The sequence below is a fragment of the Syngnathus leptorhynchus genome, chromosome 1, assembly GCF_054491065.1.
Source record: "Syngnathus leptorhynchus isolate UIUO chromosome 1, UIUO_Slep, whole genome shotgun sequence".
NCBI classification, from domain to species: domain Eukaryota; kingdom Metazoa; phylum Chordata; class Actinopteri; order Syngnathiformes; family Syngnathidae; genus Syngnathus; species Syngnathus leptorhynchus.
In genome coordinates, this window is record NC_141195.1 from 424,343 (window position 1) to 439,315 (window position 14,973).

Here is a 14,973-nt window from a genome sequence, read left to right on the forward strand (position 1 = left end):
CAGGTCGGACCAGCATCTTCCCCCACCATCGGAGCCAACCCACCACCAGGTGGTGATCAGTTGACAACTCCGCCCCTCTCTTCATCCAAAACATGCGGCCGCAAATAGATGACACGACTACAAAATCGATTGAACTGCGGCCTAGGGTGTCCTGGTGCCAAGTGCACACATGGACACCCTTATTCTTGAACATGGTGTTCATTATAGAAAATCAGTGTCGAGCACAGAAGTCCAACAATAGAATACTGCTTGGGTTCAGATCGGGGAGGCCGTTCCTCCCAATCACGCCCTTCCAGGTCTCACTGTCATTGGCCACGTGAGCATTGAAGTCACCCAGTAGAACGATGGAGTCCCCAGAAGCAGCGCTCTCCAGCACTTCCTCCAGGGACTCCAAAAAGGGTGGGTACTCTGAGCTGCCGTTCGGTGCATAGACACAAACAACAGTCAGGAACAACCCCCCCCCCCCCCCCCCCCCCACCCGAAGGCGGAGGGAGGCTACCCTCTCGCTCACCGGGGTGAACCCCAATGTGGAGGCGCCCAGCTGGGTGGCAATAAGTATGCCAACACCTGCTCGACGCCTCTCACTGTGGGCAACTCCAGAGTGGAAGAGAGTCCGGCCCCTCTCGAGAGGGCTTGTACCAGAGCCCAAACTATATGTGGAGGCAAGTTCGACGATGTCTAGTCGGAACTTTTCTGCCTCACACACCAGCTTCCCTAGAGCCAGCCTCTGCAGCTGGGGGTCGGACCGCCAAGCTCACTTTGCACCCGACCCCTTTGGCCCCTCCTATAGGTGGTGAGCGCATGGAAAGGGGCAAACAAATGTAACAATTATTTATTTTATGCTTATTTTACATTGTTGTTCAATAAATATTAAGTAAAATGAAGTACCTGTCTGTGCTGTTCTACTTTATGCAACTGTATTGACAACTGCTCAAAAGACAGAATTCTTTTACATCATTGAATGTTTTATTTTCAAGTAATTAACTTTCCCTCGTGACTAATTACATTTATGAAGGAGTACCGGAATTTTCAGACTATAAGCCGCTCCAGAGTATAAATCGCACCAGCCATAAAATGCACAATAAAGTGAAAAAACAACAACATATAAGTCGCACTGGAGTATAAGTCGCGCTTTTGGGGCAAATCTATTTGTCAAAATCCAACACCAAAAACAGACATGAACCAGCAACAACAGGCTAAATGATACGGGATGCTAACGTGACATATACACAAACGGCTGAGAACGGGCCTGACATAACATTCAGAGTTATTCAAGTAAGAATTACATAAATAACACGTTTATCAAACCATCTTTGTCACTCCAATTCATTAAATCCATCGATCGTGCTTTATGTAAACAATGCCGCGTATCAAATATAAACCATATATAAGTCGCTCCTGAGTATAAGTCGTCTCCCCACCCAAACTATGACAAAAAACGCGACCTATTGTCCGAAATTTTGGATATCTATCTATCTATCTATCTATCTATCTATCTATCTATCTATCTATCTATCTATCTATCTATCTATCTATCCATCTATCCATCTATCCACCTACCTACCTACCTATCTATCTATCTACTCAGGAGCGACTTATATGTGATTTTTTTCACAAATTTTCAAAATTCAAAAATCCGCGATGTAGTGAAACCGCGATAAATGCACCGCGATGCAGTAAGGGATTACTGTCATTTGAACTGCAAGTGACGTCACCGGTGCCGCACGGCGGTTGTTTACATAAAGTACAAAGGATTTGATCGCGGGATGACGAAGATGATGAAGGGCCCCACATTTGAAGGATTTAATGATTTGGAGTGACACAAGGTTTGAAAAACTTATTTATGTTATAGTTATTTGATATATTTTATTTCGTGTAGCAACTTGTATATGGTTTTATCGTTACAGTTCAGTAGTTGTTGGCTCGTTGAATTCTTGTTTTGTTAAATAAAGAGCCGTTTACCAAACCCGCGTCTTTCCTGGTACTTTGTTGGTACGAGGAATTTGATCGATGGATTTAAGGAGTGACAGAGATGTTTTAATAATATTGTTGTTATAGGATAGTTGTTTGAAATATACTTTATATATCATTATATGGGTCGGTGGAATAATTAGAAATGCAACTTAAAACAGGTCCGACGTGAGCATATGCGGCGCATACGCGACATTGTTTACATAAAGGACGATCGATGGATTTGATGAATTGGAGTGACACAGATGGTTTGATAAACGTGTTATTTATGTAATACTTATTTGAATAACTCTGAATGTTATGTCAGGCCCGTTCTCAGCTCCTCGTTTGTGTATATGTCACGTTAGCATACCTATCGTTTAGCCTGTTGTTGCTCATTCATGTCTGTTCTTGGCGTTGGATTTTGACGAATGAATTTGGCCCAAACGTGCGACTTATACTCCGGAGCGACTTACATATGTTTTTTTTCACGTTATTGTGTATTTTATGGCTGGTGTGACTTATACTCCAAGGGATTTATAGTCCAAAAATTACGGTACTTTACATTTATATGTATAAACAGTAATATACACTGGACAATTTCCCACAGCTCATCTGAACATTTTTCACGGCACACCAGAGTGTCGCAACACAGTGGTTGGGAAACACTAGTTTAGAGCACCACCTTCTCACAAGATATCATTTGGATTTTCTCATGCATTAAAATACACACAAAAGCAAAATTTGTGCTGTTCTCTCAAATTTTGGTCATATTTTGACTATTTGACTATTATTTTTTACTATTAAATTCAAAAATTTGTGCATGAAACCATAATGTGAGATGATAACGCCAATATATTTTACTGGGATATGCTACAAACAAAACACAGCGAGTGTGTTCTGTCATGTCTGAATATAGAGCAGCCAAGTTGCTTCAGAGTGGTCACGTGACCATTGTTGATATGCATTTGACTGACATTTAGATCATGCCAATAACATCTTCCTCTCCCTAATTACAAGTCCATCATAAACTTAACTTCCCAAATGTACTTCAGTTTCAGCCAACTGTGAATGATTTTTGTAATATGCACCTAGCATGTGCAAGTGTGTTGTTCTTGTGTGACAAATCTTGATCATGTAAGCAAATTTGATGCAGCCAATTTTTTTTACACGTACGGTCTGATTTGTTCTGCTTCACTTCCATATCACCGCACATATTGGCATCTGCTTTCCGTGCCGCAGGCAATAACACTGCTACTAAATTCGTTTGTCCATTTTCACATTCGCCTTTGAGCAAATGGTTGCAGAGGTAAAGCCAATAATGGCCACCTTTAATTCTGCTACCATGGCATTCTTATCGCTGATGCAATAAATGTTCTACACATCCTTATCTCTTCTTCAATTCCTCTATTGTATTTACTCTGTCTGTGTCTGTCTGTCTGTCTCTCTGTCTGTCTGTCTGTCAGTTTGTCCGTCCGTCCGTCCGTCTGTTTCTTTCTCTCCCCCACCCCCCGAACTCTGCACCCAACTCCATATCCGTCTGCTTCTCAACTCAACCTTATAGAGAGAGATTTGTGTCAAAATTATTCCCACAAATACTACATCCGCAATTCATACTTGTGTTTTGTATTCACACTTAAATTTTCACATTTTCAGATGCACAAACGTATTCTGTTTTTCCAATCCATAAATACATTCATAATGTTTGCATGTTATCTATAAAACTATCACTAATACATCATAAGTATCTATTTATTTATTTATTTATTTATTTAGGTTATTTGCTTATTACTCATTCATCGCTCTTATCTATTCGTTATTACTCTGTGCTATTTGCTTGTATGTATTGTGTAATGTGTCTAGTCACCGTGGGATGGTGGGAAACGTAATTTCGATCTGTATTTATTTTTGACAGAACCATCACGTCGTTTTCACACGTACACACACGCACACACACACAGGCAGTCTCAGATATTCACGTGGTTTCATCCACTGGAAGCAGTGTTGTTGTCTCCATTGAACGGGAGAAAGCCGTCAGCTTTTTCCCTTTTAAAAATTGACAATTCACAATATACCACTTATTTTGCCCGTACCAGGTTTAGCTGTTTTTATGGGCCATGTATGTATCAAGTCTTTCCCCCACTCTGTAAAGCATGACTTAAGTGCTGCAAAGCTGATGAAAATTTCATAACAGGGCGAGTGAGTGAAGCAAGCAGGCAGGCGGCAGAGGCAGCAATAGGCCAAGGAAGACCGTGGCAAAGGCAGCCAGTTAGCCACAAGACGTAAGGGAGGCGATGGGAGTAACAAAAAGAGGCGGCTGCGTCATCTCATCAGTTACATTCGGACGGCTCATGGTGAATATTCAATGAGCCCTCATCACCCACTCTCCTATAAAGAGCTTTGAGGTCTTTGAATTACCAGAATGTACAACTAGATTCATGATTCAAGAATTTTTATTCGCCATGGGTGAGCGTGCCAAACTTCGGTATATCACCGCCTCTGTTCAACATTTAGGTGACTAACAACACTCAGGACGTGTGAAAAATGACAAACATTCTAAAACATCCCCTGATCTTAAACTCCCAGGAGGGCAAGGAAGAACTAAAAACTCCAACTAGGGGAAATGAGAAACCTTGTGAAGAGACCACAGATGGAAGGGTCCATCTTCCAGGATGACCAGGCTGCAATGGATGCAGAGGTTATTTATTTGTTGGTTTATTAATTTTGTTGGGACCATGCACAAACACCATTATTCAGAAAGTAAATATTCTTTGCGCAGGAGCGTTTCCATTCCTATGATCCCTCAAGTGTCTTAAAATACATTTGAATATCATGGAAAACTAAATTTCTGTATTTGTTCAATTAAAAGAGTGTTTTTATTTTGGGAAATTCTGTGAATATAGCATTCTGTGGGCCTTCTGATTTGCTCGCAACTAGTCGAGGCTGAAGTACGATCAAAAGAACTGACCTATTTAAAAGTTGATTGAAATTGTAGTCATTTATCATTATCATTGTCTATTATCCTCATTTTGTAGGCATTTGGTTGGTTACCCAGCTTCCAATAGTGTATGCTAGATTTCTATTGTTATTGGTCCAATCAGATTTCAGCTTCTATGTCACCTATGTCAAACTCAAGGCCTGGGGGCCAGATACGGCCCGCCACATCATTCTATGTGGCCCGCGAAGACAAATTGTGCATCAAATTTGTGTCATTACTAGAATTGCAAATCGTCTTCACTTTTAATACCTTTTTAAAAAAATATTTGACCAGTTTTTACTCGTCTGATTTGAAAACGAGTTATTTGTCAGTTTGTTTTGAAGCTATTACTGTATTAGATATGAGGGGCTCATACATTTATTTGTGTTGACAGACATAATGGCCCTCCGAAAAAAGTTATGACTACAATGTGGCCCGCGAAAAAAATGAATTTGACACCCCTGTTCTATGTCCTGCCATGTCAGTGGAATCTGCCCCCGAGCCTTCATTGCCATAAGTGCTGACTAATCACACATGCACTCTACGACACTTAAGCACTCTTGGCCTTTGTAAAGGCTAAAAGTAAAACCATAATTTTCCATGCTCTGATTGGTTGCAATGCCTACCCAACAGGTTACAGAGGAGTCTGTTTTATTTTTTCAACCAGGAAAATTAGGTATTTCTCCCGGCAGGCCGGTTTCCTCCCACATCCCAAAAACATGCTTGGTAGGCCGATTGAACACTCCAAATTGCCCCTAGGTGTGAGTGCGAGTGCGGAAGGTTGTTCGATTCTGTGTGCCCTGCAATTGGCTGGCAACCAGTTCAGGGTGTCCCCCGCCTGCTGCCCGATGACGGCTGGGATAGGCTCCAGCACCTCCGCGACCCCCGTGGGGACAAAGCGGTTCAGAAAATGAATGAATGAATGAATGTTTGTTTTCATTTTTTAAATCTCAGGAGCGACTTGGTAACTCCAACAAGGTTAAGAACCACTGCCCTAGATACAAAGCAACTCACCAAAAACTCCAATCTTGCCCCAGCGAACAAAATGACATTCTACACTGTCCACCTTATATATGCCTATTCTCTATTCTATACAACCCCACTCTATGTTTCACACCCCCATTCACCAAGTGAGCAGCACTCTCAATTTTGTTGTATACCTTCTACACAATGACAATAAAGGTATTCTATTATATTCCATTCATGTCGTTCTAATTGCTCGGTAGCTTGAAGCAAACCAGAGCTGTAAGACAAGCTAGCAGTAAAGTAACTGAAGAAAAAGCCGTTGATACGCTGTCTCGCTGCGATTTTAGTGGGAAGAAGGTTTTCACCTCAACTGACATTTTCTCTACAAGCTGGTCTGTAATTGTCAGAGGACTAACAGGGGACTAACAACAAAACGGTAGGTTATAAAAAATATAGATCCTTTATTTAAGGGGACATCAACGTTTGAAAAAAGACTTTTCGACTCAAGTTTGAAAAAAGACTGATCACATAATTAAATTTTTATACAGAAAATAATTACAGTACATCTGAAACAAATGATTATAACAATATATTCGAGAGAAAAAGCATGATATTTTGCCTCATTCAAAATGTCATGCTGGAGTGATGAGTTTGTTTCATTCAATATTAAACTCAGTTTTGAATGACCAAAAACACATTGAGTCATTAAACTCCAGCAGCTGACAGCACTGGAAGCAAAATAAGATGTGTTTTTCTGATGTCACAGCCACTCTTCACTGTTCATTTCGCTGTCTGTTTGCTCAGGTTTGCCTCACCTTAGAAATTGGCTTGATGAGTATACTCACCAGACTCATTTGCAGGTACAGCATTGAGTCTGGATTTCCATGCTAGGTGTGATGTAGGGCGTGTTGAAAGTAAATCAAGAACCGAAAAGTGCATGATCGTTGGCCTCAAGTGTTTCACTTCAAGATGAACTCAGCAACAATTATTTAGACTCAATGGACCATCAATTGTAACTATCCTTTTCATCTGAATGTAGCATAAGATATTCAGAGATAACTCAGCGAACCTCGAAACACTCCTTATGGATCCCAATCTCAGTAGAGCCTTGCAACTTATCTTCTCACAGTTCTTTTATCTTTAAATGCTCACTTTGCTATAGTAACCACCAAAAGACTGCCATTTCTCAGTTGAACTATTTAATGGATGCCAGAAAGATCGCTGCACAGCTGTGGAGCCTTTTCTGCAAGATTGCGGAAGAAGATCTTACCTATCTAATCATAGGTGCCAATGATGCCTTGTCTAACACTACTGGAAAAATGTTGGGCAAAGGAGGGTCCACTTCTAGTTTAAATCTGGCTCCCCAAGCATTTCCATTATCAAGAGTCCTATTATATAATGCATTGAGCAATTTTTACCTCAAATTGGTTCATTGAAATCAAATTTTCATTCAGTCTCCAAACTATTTCAATATTCATTCATTCATCATACAAACCGCTTATTCTCACAAGGGTCTATTACAGCAGTCTTTGGGCGGTCGGTGGGGTACACCCTGAACTTGTCGCCAGTCAATCGCAGTGCACACATAAACAGACAACCCCTCACAATCACACCTACAGACAATTTGGAATGATCAATTAGCCTACCATGCATGTTTTTGGAATATGGGAGGAAACCGGAGTACCCGGAAGAAACCCCGCAGGCTCAGGAGAACATACAAATGCCACACAGGATCTGTGAGATGGACGTGCTAACCAGTGAACAGTGGAAATGATTTATGGTAAATAATAATATCTAATAAATATTAGTCAAATAAACAGTTCATATAAACATTTACGTACCTAGACTTATTTTGTCAGATGGTGAATGAATCATACATGAATCATAATTTTGTTGTGATCTTGTTTTGTTTAGCTTTGCTTTGATTATATTAGTTTTACTTCATGTTTGATAGTGTTTTCCCTGTGTTCCCATTTTAATGTCAATTCTACTTTTTGGATTTTCATTACGAACTGTTCTTGTAACCTTGTGTCCGCCAATCAACTCCATTCAGCCATGTGTCTTGTCCTGCTGTTCCTAGTTGTGTCATTGATTAGCTTGAACTTAATTTCCAGTCTGCGTATCGGTGTTGCTGCGAGTGTCATGTATTCCAAATTTTTTCACGTTTCCTAGTGTGGTGAGTGTTTTGTTTTCTAGAGATTTGCTTTCTCTGATACTTGAATCCTGATCATTTAGGGACTTCTTTTATTTATTACTTTTTTTTTTTTAACCTATTTTCCAGGGTCCGTATTCTTGACAGATGGTATCAGGGATGCGTATAGACAGATTTGTGTGGTGAAGTTGAGGTGAAAAAATGACCTAAATGTAAGAAAGCAAGGTAAGAGGAATTCCCCCAAATTATTTCCTTAGAAAAAAATGGGGAGTGCAAACAAGATAATGAAATTACCAAAATAATCAAGATTCAAAGGACCAAAGAAGCACAGAAAACAAAATTCTCACCATGACAGGAAACGTGACCAAACCAGGGATACATGACACCAGCAACAATGACAACAAATAAACAAAGAACAAATGAAAACATGGAACTAAATATAATCAAACTGACAATGAAGCACAGCTGAACAAATCACGGGGGGATAAAAGAACACTGGTTGGATGACACAAGGAATAGGGCTGATGAGAACACAAATACACATTTGTCTCAAACTTTTTTTGTTTTAGTATCTCATCGACAAATAACCTTGGCCTTTCTGTTTTCAAGCATCTCTCTTCCTTTAAAAGCTGAGATGATCATGGTTCAACTCACTTTCTGAGAATTTAGGTAGTACGGGTCCAGGTCCTCCAGTGGTATCGCCACCATTCCCTTAGGGATGTCCCCATAGATGTAGGGTAGGCTCTTGCCAGCCTCCAGGTCACTGTTGGGCTTGGGCTTGTTCTCATCATCGTCGTCACGGTAACTGCTGTCCTGCTTTGGCGGCTTCTTGTTCTTCTCCTCGTTGATGCGTTGCTCAAGGGCCGCCAATGATTCTGCATTAAATCTCTTGAAGCTGTCAGGTCCTGGCGGTGCGAGAAGGGGTGCAGCCATGTTTTCATCCTGCAACTATGTGGTCTTTAGGTTTCTACCATCCAATGTAGGAGATCTGTGGGATGATGAGGCAGAGGGAAAATGTGATTGATTGATTGATTGATTGATTGATTGATTGATTGATTGATTTGATTTACATCCATATAAAACACATTACAGTAATCCCTCGTTCATCGCGGATAATTGGTTCCAAAAACCACCCGCGATAAGTGAAATCCGCAAAGTAGGGTCACCTGCTCATCTGTACATTTCCTTTGTCAATAAATGTATATGAAACCATTTAAGTGCATATTTTATTAGAACATTAAATAATTGCTTCAAACATGTAAATAATACATTAATAGTACAAATAACACAGATTTTTTTCATAAATATTGAAAATATAAATATTATACGTGTGTGCATGTAACATGTTAACAAGAAGTACTGAGCAGGCTAAAGAGTTAGCGGAAAGATGCTAATTCACATCGTGCTAATACGTGAAAACGGACCTCAACAGGAACATAAACTAACATTTGTAGCATTGTCCTAAAAGTTAGACATATGTGATCGTTCATTTCTTTTGTTAGGAGACCCACTTACATCGTCAATGACTGCTGTACCACTGCAACATGTATGTACACGAACATGAAACGGGAAGTGGTATCGCCTGAAAACGGCCCATAAAATAAAGCACCCTAACTCAAATCAAAGCACAACTGAATAACATAACATGGAGAATTCTTAACACATACTGTAAATATGTTTTTACAACATCTTTTATTATCATAACATGTTTTTATAACAAGGTACAAGTGTACATACTGTAAATATGTTTTTAGAACTCTTATTAAAAAAATGTTCTATAACAAGGTACAACACTGTAAATATGTTTTTCGAACTATTATGATTATAACAATTTTTTTATAAAAAGGTACAAGTGTACGCACTGCAATTGTGTGGGCACTCCCTGCCTTCTGCTGGCGGGTGGGCAACCTTCATGAAATAATTCCCCAAATTAGAAGTTTTATTTTGAATTATTTTTGTTTTTGAATTTGGAAAAAAAATCCGCAATGGAATGAAACCCCAATAAACAAACAGCAATGTAGCGAGGGATTACTGTACAAGATTAAAATAAAACTTTGTGGAAAAAAGAAAAACTTAATAGATAAAGTTCAACGCAGTTTACATGTTCAATGACAGTGGGAAAACACTACAAACATTTATTTGGTCCCTACCCCTTGTTTTCTATATATATTTTACATATAAAAAAAATACACTGCCAGGTTATTTATACAGCTAAATCTCAAGTTCATGTGAAATTTGGGGTCCAGAATTTGGGCGTTGCGTTGCGTCGATCCGAACACAGGAGTGAAGACGTGGTTCACTTTTGATTGCTTTACTGAATTATTGGCAAAAAAGTAACAGGCACTGTTGCTTATAAAGGCATACAGGCAAACTGGCAAAAGGGTATCGGCACATGTTTGGTTGTAAGGATGTGAGAGCAAGTGTGTGTAGTGTACATGGCTGAGTCTTTGGGTGTGTGAATGTGATTCTTGTGTGTGTGATTATTGTATGAAGAAATACAGCACGTCATCATCATCGGCGGTCACTCGGGACGAGTATGACTTCTTCTCAGGGTTGTCTACTTGTGGGTCCGCAGGTGAGCGTAGAGGCCGATCCGGGATCCACAGATTTTTGTGCAGTATGGGCAGGGGAAAGTGGTGATGGGTTGTGGGTGTGCTGGAGCCTGTTTTTGTCTTTCCTTACAGAGTTGTCGTTTGGTTTCTGCGACACGGCGGAGTTCCTTTTCGTGATGTGCTGCACCTTCTTGCACCGCTGCCCTCCAGAGGTTCCTGTTCAAGGCGATGCGCTCCCAGTCCTGAGATGTTATTTGGAATTATTTGAGATTGGTCTTGAGGTTGTCGTTGAAACGTTTCTTTTGCCCACCCGGGGCTCGCGGACCTCTCTCCAGCTGGGAGTATAACATCTGTTTGGGGAGGCGGGTGTCAGCCATGCGGATGAGATGTCCTGTCCATCGGAGTTGGTGCTGCATTATTAAGGTGGTGATGCTCGGTATCCTGGCTTCCTCCAGAATGCTGATGTTTGTGCGTCTGTCCTCCCATTTGATCCTGAGTATTTTCCTCAAGGTTCTCTGGTGGTGTTGTTCAAGAGCTCTTAGGTGCCTGCTGTAGGTTGTCCATGATTCTGCCCCATAAAGTAAGGTGGGGAGAACCACATCGTTTGTAAACCAGGAGCTTGGTGTCAACCCGGAGGTCTCTGTCTTCAAAGAATCTTTTTCGGAGTCTGGCATACGCTCCACTGGCATAGCTCAGGCGATGGTTGACCTCAGAGTCAATGTCCGCTTTGGAGGAGAGAAGGCTGCCGAGGTAGGGAAAGTGGTGAACATATTCAAGTGCAGTGTTGTCCACATTTATGATGGGCGGAGTAGATGGCTGGTTGGGTGGGGGTTGATGTAGCACCTGGGTCTTCTTGATGTGCACGATCAGACCCAGGGCTCTGTATGCCTTAGCAAAGGAGTTCAGGAAGGCCTGGAGGTCTTCTGCAGAGTGTGCTGCAATGGCATTATCGTCTGCATACTGGAGCTCCACAACCGTGGTGGTTCTGATCTTGGTTTCGGCTTTGAACCTGTTAAGGTTGAAGAGCCTGCCATCAGTTCTGTACCAAATTGGGATTCCGTGTGGTAGTTCTTCCTCAATGAGATGGAGTATGGTGGCAATGAAGATAGGGAACAGGGTGGGTGCAATGATGCATCCCTGTTTGACCCCTGTCTCTACAGTGAAAGGCTCAGTCAAGGAGCTGTTGTTGAGCACTGTGGCTGTCATTCCGTCATGTAATAATCGCAGTATTCTGACGTATTTATCTGGGCAACCATACCTCAGAAGGATGCTCCAGAGGGCCTGGCGATCCACCGTGTCAAAGGCCTTTGTCAGGTCTATAAAAGTCATGAACAAAGGCTGTTTATGCTCACGGCATTTCTCCTGGAGTTGGCGTGCTGTAAAAATCATGTCTGCAGTGCCTCTAGATGGGTGAAAACCGCACTGCGATTCTGGGAGAACTTCCTCAGACAGTGGCAGTAGGCGATTGGCAAGAACACGAGCAAGTACTTTGCCAACTGTTGAAAGGAGCGAGATGCCCCTATAGTTCCCACAATCCGCTTTGTCCCCTTTCTCGAAAATGGGCACTATCCGAGCGTCCCTGTGCTCCGAGGGGAGTACTTCTTTTTCCCAGACCTTCAGAAAGAGGGAATGGAGGTGGCGCTGGAGCTCTGGTCCACCTTCCTTTAGGACCTCGGCTGGGATCCCATCTGGCCCAGAGGCCTTGTTGTTCTTCAGGCTCCTGATGGCATCTTGGACCTCTGCTAATGTGGGAGGTTCACCCATGTCTTCCCTGATGGGACTCTGAGGGATATGACTGAGGAAATCTGACTGAATTGTGCTGTCACGGTTGAGGAGTTCCTGAAAGTGCTCTTTCCACCGGTTGTTTATGGACTCATTGTCCTTCAACAGCTCCTGCCCGTCTTTAGAGCGTAGGGGGTTTTGGCCGTGATGGCTTGGCCCGTAGACAGCCTTAGTAGCGCTGAAAAAGCCTCTGGTGTCACCAGAGTCTGCCAAACTCTGGATTTCCAGTGCCCTTTCAGTCCACCAGGAGTTTTTAATCTGTCTCTGGACGTCAGCCTTGGCTCTGGAGTGAGCCTGTTTCTTCACTTTGCAGGTGATGTCATTTTGCCAGACACGAAAAGTTTCCCTTTTCTTGGAGATGAGCTGTTCTATCTCTGTGTCATTCTCATCAAACCAGTCCTGATGCTTTCTGGACTTGTACCCAAGAGTGGCACTGCAGGTATCAAGGATGGAAGACTTGAGCAGGCTCCAGTGTTCTTCAATGTCCTCAGGGTATTCCTGATTGAGGCTTTCTCCAAGAGAGGCCTGAAACAGCTGCAGGGTGGCAGTTTTGTTCAGGGTCTCAAGGTTTAGTCTCTGCCGGCTCAGCTTCTTTTGCAGTGTCCTCTTCCTCTTGAGTCTGATGGATTGTGGATCGTATCAGGCGGTGATCTGTCCAGCAGGACTCTGAATCTATCATGGCTTTTGTGATGCTCACGTTGCGCTAATCCCTGGCTCTGACAATGACATAGTCAATAAGATGCCATTGTTTAGAGCGAGGGTGTCTCCATGAGCCCTTGAGTTTGTTCTTCTGGCGAAAGATGGTATTGGTGATGGTAAGGTCGTATTGAGCACATTTCCTAAGAAGCAAAACCCCGTTGGAGTTGATGTTTCCAATGCCTTGACAGATAGGGGTCAGAATCCAGTGGTAAGGAGACCAAGACGACTGGTGACCCTTTTCTGCTGCAGCCTTCATCCGCCTTCCCAGCCGTTGTGACGCCTCCCCTTAGGTCAGCCTGGTCCGCCGTTGAGGTCTTCACTATTTACCCAAAGCTGAGGCTGTTTACCCACAGCAGGGACAGTGGCTGATGGGCAGTAGGGCGTGTCCACACACCGGTGGGCCTACATGCCACATCTCTGGGGCCCACTGCTGCTCCGAGATCCTGCACAACTTAGCCTGGGACCGCAAGGTGCCAGTTACCGTGTGTGGCCACGAGGAGGCGTGTGCAAGTCTTGGCAATGGAGAGGCTGTGTACCGGCTGAGGAGGCTTATGCACTCGGAAACAGAGGGCTAGCCGGTGGCGGTAGCTGAAAGCAGAAAAGTGGCAAGCAGAGGCAGCATACAGCATGCACAAACTACAGGCACTACTACTCCAACACTACTGCACTGACGCATCACATGCCCTGTGTGCAAACACGGACACACAAATACAGCTCGTAAGTCAACGCTCAATTTATGACGTCACACACGAGTAGACGGCACACATTACATAATTGCGCGTAACAGTTCCACTGTACTAAATAACTATAAATGAAATACTCTCGGCAACACACCAAACATAAGTTATCGAGACAACAAAATACATTTGCTGGCGACCGTTAGTCGCCGTGCCGCTGCGTAACGGGTACTCGTACATTGTGACGCAAACTTAAAGGAGCGCGCCGAAGCTATCAATCAAACGGCGCACACACAAAACAAACCACGCTCGGACAAACGGCAGAACAGTAGACGTTAGTAACAATGAAATGTATATTCTCTCTCTCTCTCTCTCTCTCTCTCTCTCTCTCTCTCTCTCTCTCTCTCTCTCTCTCTCTCTCTCTCTCTCTCTCTCTCTCTCTCTCTCTCTCTCTCTCTCTCTCTCTCTCTCTCTCTCTCTCTCTCTCTCTCTCTCTCTCTCTCTCTCTCTCTCTCTCTCTCTCTCTCTCTCTCTCTCTCTCTCTCTCTCTCTCTCTCTCTCTCTCTCTCTCTCTCTCTCTCTCTCTCTCTCTCTCTCTCTCTCTCTCTCTCTCTCTCTCTCTCTCTCTCTCTCTCTCTCTCTCTCTCTCTCTCTCTCTCTCTCTCTCTCTCTCTCTCTCTCTCTCTCTATATATATATATATATATATATATATATATATCACTGATGGCCTTATATATATATATATATATATATATAAAAGGCCATCAGTGACTTTCCTCTTTTTATGATCTCATACATATTATTGCAGCTGACTTGGGGCAAAAGGCAGACCTGGAATGATCGCCAGTCAATTACGGAGCACATATAGAGACCGACATCCTTTCACACTCACATTCATACCATGACTGAGTGGAAATTTAATTTAAATATAATGGAGTAAAATCTCTCCATCCATCCATCCATCCATCCATCCATCACCCCCCACTCATCCGTCCACCCACCTATCTATCCACCTGCCCCTCCATTCACCCGCCTATCCATTCATCTGTCTGTCCATCCATTCATCTGTCCGGTCCATCCATTCATCCGTCCATTCATCCGTCCATTCATCCGTCCATCCATCCATCCATCCATCCATCCATCCATCGTGGCAATAACATCAGCAGGTTTTCTGGTGCTCTCAAACCCCTCTTTCACTCCCGCTATACGGGCGTTG

The 14,973-nt window shown here is 42.8% G+C and overlaps 1 protein-coding gene across 3 annotated transcripts in view; it reads right to left on the bottom strand.

Annotated features, from left to right (window-relative positions):
* The window catches only part of LOC147061357 (sodium channel protein type 8 subunit alpha-like), a 120,148-nt gene that overhangs the window by 95,688 nt on the left and 9,487 nt on the right, over positions 1-14,973 (bottom strand). For all 3 annotated transcript variants that reach the window (XM_085922571.1, XM_085922577.1, XM_085922563.1), the window contains exon 2: positions 8,700-9,033. In XM_085922571.1, the coding sequence (XP_085778697.1) occupies positions 8,700-8,978 (279 nt within the window). In that variant the 5' untranslated portion in view covers positions 8,979-9,033. The remainder of the gene's footprint in view (positions 1-8,699; positions 9,034-14,973) is intronic.